Source organism: Oncorhynchus mykiss, chromosome 20, assembly GCF_013265735.2.
Source record: "Oncorhynchus mykiss isolate Arlee chromosome 20, USDA_OmykA_1.1, whole genome shotgun sequence".
Classification (NCBI taxonomy): Eukaryota; Metazoa; Chordata; class Actinopteri; order Salmoniformes; family Salmonidae; genus Oncorhynchus; species Oncorhynchus mykiss.
Genome location: NC_048584.1, coordinates 12,371,497 through 12,388,052, shown reverse-complemented (window position 1 = coordinate 12,388,052; position 16,556 = coordinate 12,371,497). Strand labels below are relative to the sequence as shown.

The following is a 16,556-nucleotide window of genomic DNA, read 5'->3' as shown; positions in this document are numbered from 1 at the left end:
CAGGAAATAAATCATATTTAGCACACTTAATCTGTGATTGTTGTATTTATGTACTGAAGAAGTGATCTTTCTCTGCTCAGTTTGGTCACGTGTATAATATTATATCACTCTGTAATCAATCATACACATCTATGACCTTTTGGAGTGAAAATACTTCTATGTGAAATCTAATAGTTATGTAACAAAAGCCACCTTTGGACAAGGCAGAGATTTATTTTATTGTACTGTTGGGTTGTTTTCAATACAGGCTGTAAAAAAATAAATATCAGTCAAGTCATATTACCTTTGTTTCAGGACTGTACACTATAACCTTGTCGGTCTATTAGACACAATTCCATTCGTGTTGTCTTTTTCTCCTGAAGATATTGATCCGTCGCTCAAGGAACGTGTAAACAATACGTGAGTATGACATGCTTTTACCATGTTGCTTTGCTACGTTGAAATGGAATTCTTATGTATGGGTAATGGCATTTTCAACTCCATGACAAACACCCGTTATGCTCTCGTGGTGTGCTATGACGTGTCATTCTGCAGTGAACTAGAAATGATTCTGCTATTGACCGTTGTTGTCTTGGAATGTCATTCAATGTTAGAAAGAATTGGAGCTTCAACAGTTGTGATTGCTTGTGGAATATAGTCAACTTAGACAGGTTACACTTTTCTGTCCAGTTACAAAATAAATCCATGCAAAAAACGGAATGAAACGATGCAGCATAAACAGATTTTATTACGTTTTTCAATAACCGTTTCGTTCTTCTATTTGCAATCATTTTCTAATACATTTCGTATCATTATCAAGATTTAAGCTGAATGACTTCCTTTCATGAAACACTTCTCACATTTCTAAGAAGTGCCTCTATTAACATTCTTACCACCATGTCTGTTATGATTAGCGTTGGGCCATGGCTCGGGGGAAAACAGTGTGCTGTGGCCTGAGCACCCTCGAAGTCACCCTCATGGTCCTGTTTGTGGTCATGACCGCAGTGTCTGTGGGGCTCATCTCAGTCATGGCCGTCCACTGGGAAGACCGATTGCGTAAGAGTTCATGTCCGCTGGTCTGCTTTTGCTCATATGGGCAGTTTGTTATTTTAGTGCGAGATAGCTTACTGTTAATTTGTATTGTTTATTTCACTTTATATATTCACTTTATATATTACCTACCTCACTTGCTTTGGCAATGTTAACACATGTTTCCCATGCCAATAAAGCCCTTGAATGGAATTGAATTGATAGCAGGGGTTTCACATGTTGTTTATTTACGAATACGAGTAAACGTTCCTTGACCACATGACTGACAAAAATGAAATCTTCATTCCTTTTATTTCTAAAAGTCTAATTCAGAAACGTGTTTATTGATGATGGTGTGAACAACTGATGTGTAATGTTTTTTGACTACAGAGGAACCAGAGCCTACAGTAAATCCTACTGCAGGACTACATGAGAACCCATACCTCATAGGGGTGGGCAGAGCAGACTGCACAGGACCCCCTGGGGATGTCCCCCTGGTGAGTGGCAGCGGTCCTTCAAACTGAAGTTTTATTTATTTTTGTATTTTCTTGACTATTTCACAAAACGTCATGCATGCTTCTTGCATTACACTAGTGGCGTCTCTTGTATGCTCACAAATCATTGTCATGGAGATGTGGCCCGAGATTGAACAACCCACATTGAGAAGTACCTGAAAAGAATCTGTGATAGCATTTATGACGAGACAACGAGATAAGATCTGTGATAAGGAGTCCTCATTTTTTCTTTGTTTACAGTTTGCACTTACAATGCCATAAACCAGGGAAGTTAATGGTATATCTTCATTCCAGATGGGCTATGCGAACTTGGAGCAGACTGCTGCAGGTATCCACACCCGCCTCTTCAGCAGGGCCTTTATTGTGGATAATGGGAGCAAGAGGGTGGTGTTTGTGACAGCTGACATCGGCATGGTCTCTCAGAGGCTACGGCTGGAGGTGAGCTACAGTATACCGAACCACACACACACACACACACACACACACACACACACACACACACACACACACGTTAAGCTCTATCAACTTTCAGAATCAAGGAGGAGGCTGACGGAAATGGGGAATGCAAATGCGCTATAAAACACACTCAAAAAATGCATACGCTTGAATTAGTGGTCAGTGTTGTCTCATCCATTTTAGGTGCTGAAGGAACTTGAGGTGAAATATGGTATCCTGTACAGACAGGACAACGTGATTCTGAGCGGCACCCACACACACTCTGGTCTGGGTGGGTACTTCCAATACACCCTCTTCATGATCACTAGTAAAGGTTACATCAAACCCTCCATCAAAGCCATCGTCAATGGAATTGTCAAGGTGCCTGTCCCTATGTCACTCCTGACTGCAATATATAAATCCATTTATCTTACAGCCTCAAGTTGACTATATTGATCACATTTTATGCATTACAGTACTTGAGTTGCATTACTTCACCATATATGGTATCTAATACAATAAAATGGATGAACTAGTGAAAATGCTGTTGGAGTTTGCGGTTTGACAATAAAACCTTATGTGTCCACTTAGAGCATTGATATAGCACACAGGAATATAAAACCTGGGAGAATCTACATGAGCAAAGGAGAGCTTGAGGAGAGCAACCTAAACAGAAGTCCTCACTCCTACCTCAACAACCCTGCAGAGGAGAGGAACAAGTATGTCTGTACCATTTTTTTATACAGTAGCTCACAAAGTATAAATACAGGATACAGCTTGTAGACCAGGCTTGTTCATATTAATGAATGTTTCAGAAATGGATTTGTATTGTAGACTCTCAATCATACAACATTTTACAGGTATAAATCCAACACAGACAAGCAGGTCACACTTCTGAAGTTCACAGACCTGGATGGAGATGGTATGGGCATGCTCAGGTAAATAAGAAACACGTTTCCACCTCTTATGTGCATCATACAAACCCAACCTGTGGCCTGTTGTGGTCAAAATCTGGCTATAATGACTTATAAGAATGTCAGTGAGATGTCTTTGAGGCCCTCTGACCCGCTGGTTCACATTTATCAGACCCATTGACATATGGCACTGTCACTTTCAGCTGGTTCGCTGTCCATGCCGTCAGTATGAACTACACCAATCAGATGGTCAGCAGTGATAACATGGGCTATGCCTCTTACCTACTGGAGCAGGAGAAAAACATTGGCTTCTTGCCTGGAGAGGTGAGGTTTCATTATCCTTGTCCAGTCAACATTTTCATATTTAGTATAATAGAGACGTGGTGGCTGTTGGCCGTTTCCCCATTGCAACTACAGAATGATTGAATGTGTGTGTTGGGAGAGTGACTCGAGTCTGTTGAGAGCCTGTGTGGAACAAATAAACAGAGCCAATCTAAATGTTATTTTTCTGCACTTTTGGGCTGAATGTGTAATAAACTTAACTTCTGTAATTAAATCATGTTAATGCAGTTCTCCGTTAAGCAAGTTGATTAAACTTAGCTCTCCACAATCATTCGAGAGCTGAGCTTTGATTTCTTTCTTACTTTAACAATATCAAAACTTTCAGACTGTTTACATATGCAAAACTTGGCTAAATCGGGGTATGAGTTCATTAGAGCTGGGAACATTTCAAGTATTGATTAATAAAGTGATTACATTCATGGGACAGGAAAACAAAATAAATATGTCTATTAAATATATTACATTGTGTAACAATTGTCGTCGGGAGAAGAAGGTGAGGACCAAGGTGCAGCGTGGTAAGTGTTCATCATTTTAATAAACTGAACACTAAATACAAAGTAACAAAAGAGAACAACCGAAACAGCTCCGTCAGGTGCAACACACACTAAACAGAAAATAACCACCCACAAACAAAAGTGGGAAAACAGGCAACCTAAGTATGGTTCTCAATCAGAGACTAAATTTGACAGCTGTCTCATATTGGGAACCATACCAGGCCAAACACATAGAAATATAAACACAGAACAAAACATAGAATGCCCACCCCAACTCACGCCCTGACCAAACTAAAATAGAGACATAAAAAAGAAACTAAGGTCAGGACTTGACACATTGTGTAATATATGGAATATATAGAGTACCAGGCAAAAGTTTGGACACACCCACTCATTTATTTTCTACATTGAAAAATAATAGTGAAGATATCAACACGATGAAATAACAAATATTATGGAATCATGTAGTAACCAGAAAAGTGTTAAACAAATCCAAATATATTTTTGATTTTAGATACTTCAAAGTAGCCACCCTTTGTCTTGATGACAGCTTTGCACACTCTTGGCATACTTTCAACCAGCTTCATGAGGTAGTCACCTGGAATGCATTTCAATTAACAGGTGTGTCTTGCTAATTTGTGGAATTTCTTTCCTTAATGCATTTGAAACAATCAGTTGTGTTTTGACAATGTAGGGGTGGTATACAGAAGATAGTCCAATTTGTTAAAAGACCAAGTCGATATTTCGCAAGAACAGCTCAAATAAGCAAAGAGAAACGACAGTCCATCATTACTTTAAGATGAATGAAGGTCAGTCAATCTGGAAAATTTCAAGAACTTTGAAAGTTTTTTCAAGTGCAGTCACAAAAACCATCAAGCGCTATGATGAAACTGGCTCTCATGAGGCCCGCCACAGGAAAGGAAGACCCAAAGTCACCTCTGCTGCAGAGAATATGTTCATTAGAGTTACCAGCCTCAGAAATTGCAGCCCAAATAAATGCTTCACAGAGTTCAAGTAACAGACACATCTCAACATCAACTGTTCAGAGGATACTGCATGAATCAGGCCTTCATGGTCGAATTGCTGCAAAGAAACCACTACTAAATGACACCAATAAGAAAAAGAGACTTGCTTAGGTCAAGAAACACGAGCAATGGACATTAGACCGGTGGAAGTGTGTCCTTTGGTCTAGAGTCCAAATTGGAGAATTTTGTGTCGAATTGGAGTGTCGTTGTGAGATGCAGAGTAGGTGAACAGAAGATATCTGCATGTGTGGTTCCCAACGTGAAGCATGGAGGAGGAGGTGTGACGGTGTGGGGGTGCAACAGGAAATTGACCCAACACACTTCCAGGCTGTGTAAGGGCTATTTGACCAAGACGGAGAGTGATGGAGTGCTGTGTCAGATGACCTGGACTCCACAATCACCTGACCTCAACCCAATTGAGACGGTTTGGGATGAGTTGGACCGCAGAGTGAAAGGAAAAGCAGCCAACAAGTGCTCAGCACATGTGGGAACTCCTTCAAGACTGTTGGAAAAGCATTTCAGGTGAAGCTGATTTAGAGAATGTCAAAAGTGTGCAAAGCTGTCATCAAGGCAAAGGGTGGCTACTTTGAAAAATCAAAAATATATTTTGGTTTGTTTAACACTTTTTTGGTTACTACATGATTCCATATGTGATTATTTCATAGTTTTGATGTCTTCACTAATATTCTACTATGTTTTTTTTTAAATTAAAAAACCTTGAATGAGTAGGTGTGTCCAAACTTTTGACTGGTACTGTATGTGAAGGACGCCTTACTCCATTTGTATGTGTGACACTGTGTCTTGTTCCAGGGGCCGTTTGTGGCAGCCTTTGCCTCTTCTAACCTGGGAGACGCCAGCCCAAACATCAGAGGGCCATTCTGTGCCAACACTGGACTCCCCTGTGATTACCTCAACAGCTCCTGTCCCATCGGAGGGGTGTGTACGGCAGACACAAAACAATAGGAGTACTCCATGGAATACTGTATCAGACGTTTACTGAACAGCATCAGCATGTTTACGTTCAGTGCAAATTCAGAGTTTATGTTCGCATAGAATCCATAGCAAAAAAAAACACTACCGCTCCAACCTGTGTACACCACCTCTTATGTGATTTTTTTCCAGCTAAAAATGTGTGTTGCGCTGGGTCCGGCAGGATCTGACATGTTCAACAACACCAAGATCATAGGAGAGAACATTTTCAAAAGGGCAAAGGTAAGACATCTTACCGGTCACTATGAGTGATATGCCTATTTTAAGTCCATGATCTGTGAAACAACTTTGCCTTGCTGAGAAACCAATTACGTGGATAGATGTTTATCTTCTCAATCAAGAGATTAGTTGAGTTGGTGATTCATATCTAGGTAATCTAAGGGTCAAGAACGTTGGCCAGTAACCCGGAAGGTTGCTGGTTCGAATCCCCGAGCAGACTAGGCGAAACATCTGTCGATGTGCCCTTGAGCAAGGCACTTAATGCTAATTAAGTTAGCATTAATTAGCTCTGGATAAGAGTGTCTGCTAAATGACTAAACTGTAAATGCCTGTTATATTGTTGTCTGCCCCCTAAAGGATCTGTATGGTAAGGCCAGACAGGAGGTTCGTGGGCCCCTCCATGCAGCCCATCAGTGGGTGAATATGACTGACGTGACCGTCCAGCTAAACTCTACACACACAGTGAGAAACCCTAACCTTAACTCTAAACCTAACCTCTAAACCTGTAAGAGCACACAGGGAGCCAAACCAAAAAGAGTGTCGCAAGTAACAAAGAATGCCCTCGATTCAACTTCTCACCTCTGCCTCACTCTTTATCTTGAAACACTAAGAGGATGTTCTAGGTATTGACTTTTATGGTGCCTTGCTTTATCAACATCAGAGATAATGCTGGAAGTACTTTCAAGGATAATATAATTCCCTGATGTCGACTGCAGTGTGATATAACTGAAAAATCTGCCAATGTGCCCTTGAGCAAGACACTTAATCCCAATTGCTCCAGGTTCGCCGTCGATTATGGCAGACACTGGCCGTGATCCCACTCTCTAAGGGTGTCTCAGGAAGAGTTGGGATGTGCAAAAAAAACATTTTCAATTCACACATGCGTATTAATACACTCTTGTACATGAAATAGGACAAATATAAGCACCCACCTTATTATTATTATTCTATTTATTATAACTACAGAAGTTTGACCCAGTTCATTTTGATACAATATGTATTGAATTTTGTGATTCTGACCACGCTTGTCTCTCACAATCAGAGCAGAACCTGTAAACCAGCCCTGGGCCACAGCTTCGCCGCAGGGACTACAGACGGAGGAGGCGACCTCAATTTCACACAAGGTTAGAAACCCTTCTCTGCTTTTTATTGTCCATTATACACTGAGTGTACAAAACAGTAACACATGCGCCTCCCATGACATAGACTGACCAGGTAAATCCAGGTGAAAGCTATGATCCCTTATTGATGTCACTTGTTAAATCCACTTCAATCAGTGTAGACTGGTATTTGATATTGGCATTTGGTATTGGTATTTAAGTGCAGTTTGAGTGTCAAGAACTGCAACGCTACTGGGTTTTTCACGCTCAACAGTTTCCCGTGTGTATCAAGAATGGTCCACCACCCAAAGGACATCCAGCCAACTTGACACGACTGTGGCATTGGAGTCATCATGGGCCAGCATCCCTGTGGAATGCCCCCACGTTATTGAGGTGCAACTCAATATTTGGAAGGTGTTCCTAATGTTTTGAACACTCAATGTATATTATTGTACTATATTAAGATAATTGTCACTGAGATAATCACCCCTCAATGTACTGAATTGTTCTGAAATATATGTATCCAGGGGCTGTTGAGGGTGACCCATTTTGGGACGGAATTAGAGATGCACTGCTTGGAGCTCCCTCCAATGAGACGCAGGACTGCCACCAACCCAAACCTATTCTCTTTAGCACTGGAGAGGTGGGCACTGTTCTCTTTCTGCCTTTTTCCATTGCGGTCCAAGTGCGGCCAGAGACTTTCCATGGGCTTGAACTGTGGCGGTACAGTAGGGAAATTGGGTTTCCATAGCCAGAGCCGTGTGTCAGTGTACGGTACATGATGTCACCATCGGTGAGATGTGACGGTAACCGTGTCGTTCTCTGCCTTAGATGACCTGGCCCCTCCCCTGGCACCCAAGCATTGTGGACGTTCAGATCATCACCATAGGACCTGTGGCCATTGTAGCTATCCCTGGAGAAATGACGTGAGTTTCCACTACAGTCTGTAGTTTTTTATTTTTTATTACCCTAATAGACCCTAATTAGATTATCCCCCATCTGCCATGGAAAATGTGATTAAGCAACAATGAGTTAGAGTTGGACTTGAGATGGAACAGGTTGTGACTCTGTGGTTGCTGGTCATGTATTCAGGCGCACATTGAAAGAACAATGCAAGTCAACCTTTAGAGAGAACACACAACACAAAACAGACAGTCCGCAGTGTTTGTTTAGCTGACGTGTAGAAGACATTGATTGAATTCTGTTGACCCGTTGTGTTGCAGCACGATGTCAGGAAGGAGGATAAGAGAGGCAGTCAAGCAGGTGAGAATCAAATATCACACACATACAAATGTAGGCACACACACACATGCACGCGCACACACACCACATGCATGCACACCCACTCATTAAGGCAAATATTCTGTTAGCATTCTTTATGTTTTAAATATGAATGTATGTCATGCAAATCACATTTTATCAAATCACATGCTTTGTATACAACAGGTTTGAACTGACAGTGAATTGCTTACTTAAGGCCCTCCCCAACAATGCAGAGAGAAAGAAAATAGGAATAGAAATAATAGAAAAGTAAAACATGTAATAATAGATACACACTGAGTGACAATAACTTGGCTATACAAGGGGTACCAGTACCGGGTCCGTGTGCAGGGGTATGGGGTAATTGAGGTGAATGTGTACATACAGTAGGGCAAAAAAGTATTTAGTCAGCCACCAATTGTGCAAGTTCTCCCACTTAAAAAGATGAGAGAGGCCTGTAATTTTCATCATAGGTATACTTCAACTATGCCAGACAAAATTAGGAAAAAAAAATCGAGAAATCACATTGTAGGATTTTTAATGAATTTATTTGCAAATTATGGTGGAAAATAAGTATCTGGTCAATAACAAAAGTTTACCTCAATACTTTGTAATTTACCCTTTGTTGGCAATGACAGAGGTCAAACGTTTTCTGTAAGTCTTCACAAGGTTTTCACACACTGTTGCTGGTATTTTGGCCCATTCCTCCATGCAGATCTCCTCTAGAGCAGTGATGTTTTGGGGCTGTTGCTGGGCAACACGGACTTTCAACTCCCTCCAAAGATTTTCTATGGGGTTGAGATCTGGAGACTGGCTAGGCCACTCCAGGACCTTGAAATGCTTCTTACGAAGCCACTCCTTCATTACCCGGGCGGTGTGTTTGGGATCATTGTCATGCTGAAAGACCCAGCCATGTTTCATCTTCAATGCTCTTGCTGATGGAAGGAGGTTTTCACTCAAAATCTCACGATACATGGCCCCATTCATTCTTTCCTTTACACGGATCAGTCTTCCTGGTCCCTTTGCAGAAAAACCGCCCCAAAGCATGATGTTTCCACCCCCATGCTTCACAGTAGGTATGGTGTTCTTTGGATGCAACTCAGCATTATTTGTCCTCCAAACACGACACGTTGAGTTGAGTTTTTACCAAAAAAGTTTTTACCAAAAAGTTATATTTTGGTTTCATCTGATCATATGACATTCTCCCAATCTTCTTCTGGATCATCCAAATGCTCTCTAGCAAACTTCAGACGGGCCTGGACATGTACTGGCTTAAGCAGGGGGACACGTCTGGCACTGCAGGATTTGAGTCCCTGGCGGCGTAGTGTGTTACTGATTGTAGGCTTTGTTACTTTTGTCCCAGCTCTCTGCAGGTCATTCACTAGGTCCCCCCGTGTGGTTCTGGGATTTTTGCTCACCGTTCTTGTGATCATTTTGACCCCACGGGGTGAGATCTTGCGTGGAGCCCCAGATTGAGGGAGATTATCAGTGGTCTTGTATGTCTTCCATTTCCTAATAATTGCTCCCACAGTTGATTTCTTCAAACCAAGCTGCTTACCTATTGCAGATTCAGTCTTCCCAGCCTGGTGCAGGTCTACAATTCTGTTTCTGGTGTCCTTTGACAGCTCTTTGGTCTTGGCCATAGTGGAGTTTGGAGTGTGACTGTTTGAGGTTGTGGACAGGTGTCATTTATACTGATAACAAGTTCAAACAGGTGCCATTAATACAGGTAACGAGTGGAGGACAGAGGAGCCTCTTAAAGAAGGTCTGTGAGAGCCAGAAATATTGCTTGTTTGTAGGTGACCAAATACTTATTTTCCACCATAATTTGCAAATAAATTCATTAAAAATCCTACAATGTGATTTTCTAATTTTGTCGTCTGTCATAGTTGGAGTGTACCTATGATGAAAATTACAGGCCTCTCTCATCTTTTTAAGTGGGAGAACATGCACAATTGGTGGCTGACTAAATACTTTTTTTGCCCCATTGTATACAGTGCATTTGGAAAGTATTCAGACCCCTTGACTTTTTCCACATTTTTTTTACGTTACAGCCTTATTGTAAAATGTATTGAAAATTCTTCCTTCATCAGTCTACACACTGACAAAGGGATACCAGGTTTTTGCAAATGCATTAAAAATAAAAAAAATAAAAACCTGTATTCAGACCCTTAGCTGTGAGACTTCGAAATTGAGTCTCAGGTGCATCCTGTTTCCATTGATCATCCTTGAAGTTTCTACAACTTGATTGGAGTCCACCTGTGGTGAATTCAAATGGTTGGACATGATTTGGAAAGGCACACACCTGTCTATATATAAGGTCCCACAGTTGACAGTGCATGTAAGAGCAAAAACCAAGCAAAGAAGTCAAAGGAGTTGTCTGTAGAGCTCCAAGACAGGATTGTGTCAAGGCACAGATCTGGGGAAGGGGACCAAAAAATGTCTGCAGCGTTGAAGGTCCCCAAGGACTCCATACTGGACTCCATCATTCTTAAATGGAAAAAGTTGGCCGCCCGGAAAAACTGAGTAATCGGGGTAGAAGGGCCTTGGTCAGGGAGGTGACCAAGAACTTGATGGTCAATCTGACAGAGCTCCAGAGTTCCTCTATGGAGATGGGATAACCTCCAGAAGGACAACCATCTCTGCAACACTCCACCAATCAGGCTTTTATGGTAGAGTGGCCAGACGGAAGCCACTCCTCAGTAAAAGGCACATGACAGCCCACTTGGAGTTAGCCAAAAACACTCTCAGACCATGAGAAAAAAAGGTTATCTGGTCTGATGAAACCAAGATTGAACTCTTTGGCCTGAATGCCAAGTGTCACATCTGGGGGAAACCTGGCACCATCCCTCGGTGAAGCATGGTGGTGGCAGCATCATGCTGTGGGGATGTTTTTCAGCGGCAGGGACTGGGAGGCAAGTCAGGATCGAGGGAGCAAAGTACAGAGAGATCCTTGATGAAACCTGCTCCAGAGCTCTCAGGACCTCAGACTGGGGTAACGGTTCATCTTCTAACAGGATAACGACCCTAAGCACACAGCCATGACAACGCAGGAGTGGCTTCAGGACAAGTCTCTGAATGTCCTTGAGTGGCCCAGCCAGAGCCCGGACTTGAACCCGATTGAACATCACTGGAAATAGCTGTGCAGTGACACTCTCCATCCAACCTGACAGAGCTTGAGAAGATCTGCAGAAGAGCATGGGAGAAACTCTCCAAATACAAGTGTGCCAAGCTTGTAGCATCATCCCGAAAAGACTCAAGGCTGTAATTGCTTCCAAAGGTGCTTCAATAAAGTACTGAGTAAAGGGTCTGAATTCTTATGTAAATATTATATTTCATTTGTTTGCTTTGTCATTATGGGGTATTTTGTGTAGATTGATGAGGGGTTGGGAAATGTAATCCATTTTAGAATAAGTAACAAAGTGGAAGAAGTCAAGGGGTCTAAGTACTTTCAGAATGCACTATAACTAGGATAGTAAACAGCATGGGTGGACGATGCCGTTCAAGATTAGGGAGGCCAATATTTGTTTTATTCTATTGCAGCATATTGGATGACTATCATTCATATTCCATTCACCCAGCTCAATGTAACATCGATAGGTTTCGGCTACTACATGATACTCTAATGTTCCCGATACCCATCATGAGGTTTTTACAACCTAGCATATGAATGAAAGTTTGCAACATACAGTTGAAGTCGGAAGTTTACAAACACTTAGGTTGGAGTCATTAAAACTCGTTTTTCAACCACTCCACAAATGTCTTGTTAACAAACTATACTTTTGGCAAGTCGGTTAGGACATCTACTTTGTTCATGACACACATCCTTTTTCCAACAATTGTTTACAGAAAGATTATTTCACTTATAATTCACTGTATCACAATTCCAGTGGGTCAGAAGTTTACATACACTAAGTTGATTGTGCCTTTAAACAGCTTGGAAAATTCCAGAAAATTATGTCATGGCTGTAGAAGCTTCTGATAGGCTAATTGACATGTCAATTGGAGGTGTGGATGTATTTCTGTCTCCTAGAGATGGACGTACTTTTATGCGAAAAGTGCAAATCAATCCCAGAACAACAGCAAAGGACCTTGTGAAGATGATGGAGGAAACAGGTGCAAAAGTATCTATATCCACAGTAAAACAAGTTCTATATCAAGATAACCTGAAAGGCCTCTCAGCAAGGAAGAAGCCACTGCCCCAAAACCGCCATAAAAAAGCCAGACTACGATTTGTAACTGCACATGAGGACAAAGGTCGTACTTTTTGGAGAAATGTCCTCTGTCTCATGAAACAAAAATAGAACAGTTTGGTCATAATGACCATTGTTATGTTTGGAGGAAAAGGGGGGATGCTTGCAAGCCGAAGAACACCATCCCAACCGTGAAGCACGGGGTTGGCAGCATCATGTTGTGGGGGTGCTTTGCTGCAGGAGGTACTGGTGCACTTCACAAAGATGGCTTCATGAGGAAGTAAATTATATGGATATATTGAAGCACATCTCAAGACATCAGTCAGGAAGTTAAAGCTTGGTCACAAATGGGTCTTCCAAACGGACAATGACCACAAGCATACTTCCAAAGTTGTGGCAAAATGGCTTAAGGACAACAAAGTCAAGGTATTGGAGTGGCCATCACAAAGCCCTGACCTCAATCCTATAGAAAATGTGTGGGCAGAACTGAAAAAGCATGTGCGAGCAAGGAGGCCTACAACCTGACTCAGTTACACCGGCTCTGTCAGGAGGAATGGGATAAAATTTACCCAACTTATTGTGGGAAGCTTTTGGAAGGCTACCCGCAATGTTTGACCCAAGTTAAACAATTTAAAGGCAATGCTACCAAATACTAATTGAATGTATATATACTTCTGACCGACTGGGAATGTGATGAAAGAAATAAAAGCTGAAATAAATCATTCTCTACTATTATTCTGAAATTGAACATTCTTTAAATAAAGTGGTGATCCTAACTAACCTATTACAGGGAATTTTTACTCTGATTAAATGTCAGGAATTGTGAAAAGTTTAAATGTACTTGGCTAAGGTGTATGTAAACTTCTGACTTCAAATGTCAGAATAATAGTAGAGAGAATTATTTATTTAAGCTTTTAGCTACAGCTACTGGCTGTAGCTTATTCTTTCTGTACTAGATTCATTTTCTTATACTTTGATTGGGTGGACAACATGTCAGTTCATGCTGCAAGAGCTCTGATAGGTTGGAGGACGTCCTCTGGAAGTTGTCATAATTACTGTGTAAGTCTATGGAATGGGGTGAGAACAATGTGTCTCCTAGGTTTCGTATTGAAGCCAATGTAGCAAGATGAGGACGGAAGCTAGCTGTCCTCTGGCTACACCATGGTACTACGCTACAGAGTGCTGTTGAGGCTACTGTATGCCATTGCAAAACAGTGTGTTTTAATCAATTATTTGGTGACATGAATTTATTTACTATAGTTTTATCTCGTCACAATTGTGTTGGTGTGTTTGGACCATGTTAAATCCTTAGTGATGTGGACACCAAGGAACTTGAAGCTCTCGACCTACTCCACTTCAGCCCCATCGTTGTGAACTACATGATGCTTGTGTATGTGTCTGTTGATCAGGAATTGGAGGCCCAGGGAACATTCAGTAACGCTGAGGTGGTCGTCGCTGGCCTGTGCAACATCTACACTCATTACATCACCACCTATGAGGAGTACCAGGTACGAGAGAACAAGCGATTCTGAGCGGTATCAAATCACTGATCACAAAAGGGCCCATAGACACTGATGAGTATTTTTTTTCTACAGATCCAGCGTTATGAAGGAGCTTCCACCATCTACGGGCCTCATACACTTTCTGCATACATTCAGAAGTTTAGGGGCCTGGCCAAGGCCATTGCAGAGGTGAGGACCACATACTGTACAGTACACGTACCGGCTCCTGTTACAGTGAATGTCCTATTCCAGCCTACTGTATTTCAACTTCTCCTATGCTCACAGGGTAAAGAGCAGGAGCTGCCCAAGGGTCCCGAGCCCCCTTTCTTCAAGGACAGTCAGCTGTTCAGCTTGCTTCCTGCTGCGGCTGTAGACAAAAAGCCAATCAACACCACGTTTGGAGAGGTTTTAGAGCGAGTGGACCCAGAGTACACGGTTGTAAGTCTGACTTGGTCAAAATGCTATGAGCTGATGTTTAAATTTTTTTTATTTACAACATCAATACTGAATCTCCTCAGCATATGAATGCAGTTCAAGCGATGTTAATGTATTCCTGTAGGGGGATGTTGCTTCTGTCACATTTGTTGCAGGGAATCCAAGACACTCAGGAGACATTGTGAGGCCGCAATCTTACACTTAACTAGTATCATTGATGGCATTATGCTTCTTTAGATACCTTGGTTGTATAGTGTGTAGCACATCACTGATACCATGTCATTTCAGAGGGATAAGACTTTTGTTACCGTGGAAAAGTATCATAACAGCACAGCACACTGGGACGTCGTTCACACAGATGCCTCTTGGGAGACAAGGTAGAGCACTGTTCATTCAAATTCCTTATTTCATAAACACTCTATCAGAACCAATCCATTTTTATTGGCCTCTGTAATAATTAACGGCACCTGGAAAACTATCTGTTCGATTTGATTATTTTATCTTGGGCATTATTCACATCGGGCCTTATCTTTCAAGGACCACTCGTTGATAATGTTGTGCTGAGTCAGCACCTTGTACCTGATTATCACCACAGCTTAACACACAGGCTATTCTACTTACCCAGTCAGATGAACTCGAGCAGTATGAAGGAAGTTGGCGGTAGTTTCCGAGCCAGTGCTAACTAGCGTTAGCGCAACGACTGGAAGTCTACTGGTACGCTGGCATTGCTACTGTACCTGTAGACTTCCAGTCATTGTGCTAATGCTAGTTAGAGTTGGCTTAGTTGTCTCGCAAAACTACCACTATCTTCCTTCATACTGCACTCAGAGACATAAAAATGGTATCCACCAGTTCATCTGACTCTGGGTAATCTCACAGTAACCCTTTAAACACAGGCTCAAATCCAGGTTCACAATGACGCACAAGATGTGTCTAAAGAAATCATAAGGATGTAGTGTATTTTGATTGTTGATGGCCGAGTTGGTCGTTCATTGGCAGAGTTTGGCTGCGACGTTAATTGCAAGCATAACAGGTATTTTGAGAGGAGCATTGGTAGGTTGGGCAGGATGATTGCTTGGGGGTGGTCTTTAGAGGTGGTATAGCCCAATTAGGGTTAGATTCAACCCTAGTTTAATGGGGTCCGCATTGCTCCACTGACCTCCATGGTGTGGTCATGATGAGTCTAAAGCCTGATATATATCTGTGTGACAGTAATGAGGTCACAGTCTCTTTGAGCAGCTCAGACAACATAATCCGGACGACATCAGGGGTGGAGGTGGGGGGGAGGGTTCGAATGGAGGGTGTGAATGGAGGGTGACACTGACCCCTCATGTCCCCCGTGTTCTTGTTTTCTCTTGTCTTGTCTTCTCTTGTCTTCTCTTGTCTCCTCTCCTTTCCCAATAGGTTTCACTGGGTGAAGAATGGAGCGGAGAGCAATGCTACCATTGAGTGGCACATCCCTCTGTCAGCCCAGGCTGGCTCCTACAGGATCCGACACTTTGGACACTACAAACAGCGGAAGGGATTCCTAGAGACTGTGATCATAGCGTATGAGGGTGTGTCGGATGTCTTCAGAGTCTCCAAAATAAAGTAGAATTACTAACCACTGATCATTTGAATACGACTAGACCAGCAGTGGAAATAAGGCAGACGATAGTGTACACTTCTAGTGGCCCTGATATGATAAAGATTGTATGTTCTCTATTTCAATGTAACACAATGCATGTACAGTACTAAAGCTTTAATTAAACGAGACCTATGCTAAAGCATTACACGAGTCCCATGCTAAAGCATTACCCGAGTCCCATGCTAAAGCATTAAACGAGTCCTACGCTTCAAAACAAAACTGGCCTTTGGGTTGACGTGCAAATAGCCCATGTGCCAAACGGGGTCTACACTCTACAAGGTGTGAGGGGAAAATACGTGTGGTTTTGAATGAGAGCTGCTTCAGTGCTCGTCTATATTTCATCTCCCATGGAAGTTTAACATCATTTGTCTATGATCCGTTTATTCACGTTTTTAGTATGTCATTATGTGCAGTGCTGATTCTTTCATATAATTAAAGGATTTGAAGTATTGTGATGCATTTCTTAGTCATATGTAGAGAGAAAAGGTTGTAGTAAA

At 42.0% G+C, this 16,556-nt stretch overlaps 1 protein-coding gene across 3 annotated transcripts; it reads left to right on the top strand.

The window, feature by feature from the left end:
- Positions 1-191: 191 nt before the first annotated feature.
- On the top strand, positions 192-16,479 carry asah2 (N-acylsphingosine amidohydrolase 2). Of its 3 annotated transcripts, XM_021575739.2 has the most exons (21): positions 196-399; positions 894-1,035; positions 1,399-1,505; positions 1,818-1,961; positions 2,163-2,339; positions 2,550-2,677; positions 2,819-2,896; positions 3,076-3,196; positions 5,544-5,669; positions 5,856-5,945; positions 6,300-6,404; positions 6,985-7,066; positions 7,570-7,685; positions 7,874-7,968; positions 8,266-8,305; positions 13,905-14,003; positions 14,091-14,186; positions 14,283-14,435; positions 14,557-14,613; positions 14,721-14,809; positions 15,837-16,479. In XM_021575739.2, the coding sequence occupies exons 2-21, from the start codon at positions 903-905 to the stop codon at positions 16,024-16,026; spliced, it is 2,226 nt and encodes a 741-aa protein (XP_021431414.1). In that variant the 5' UTR covers positions 196-399; positions 894-902; the 3' UTR covers positions 16,027-16,479. The 3 variants fall into 3 exon arrangements, with proteins under 3 accessions (XP_021431415.1, XP_021431413.1, XP_021431414.1); XM_021575738.2 differs by having other exon boundaries at positions 193-399; positions 14,091-14,435; XM_021575740.2 differs by lacking the exon at positions 894-1,035 and having other exon boundaries at positions 192-399; positions 14,091-14,435.
- Positions 16,480-16,556: the final 77 nt, after the last annotated feature.

Coding starts and splice junctions, on each gene's coding strand:
- asah2 (XM_021575738.2), top strand. CDS start 903: ATGGCTCGGGGGAAAACAGTGTGCTGTGGCCTGAGCACCCTCGAAGTC. Junction 1,036..1,398: donor CCACTGGGAAGACCGATTGC/GTAAGAGTTCAT, acceptor TTTTGACTACAG/AGGAACCAGAGCCTACAGTA. Junction 2,340..2,549: donor TCGTCAATGGAATTGTCAAG/GTGCCTGTCCCT, acceptor GTGTCCACTTAG/AGCATTGATATAGCACACAG.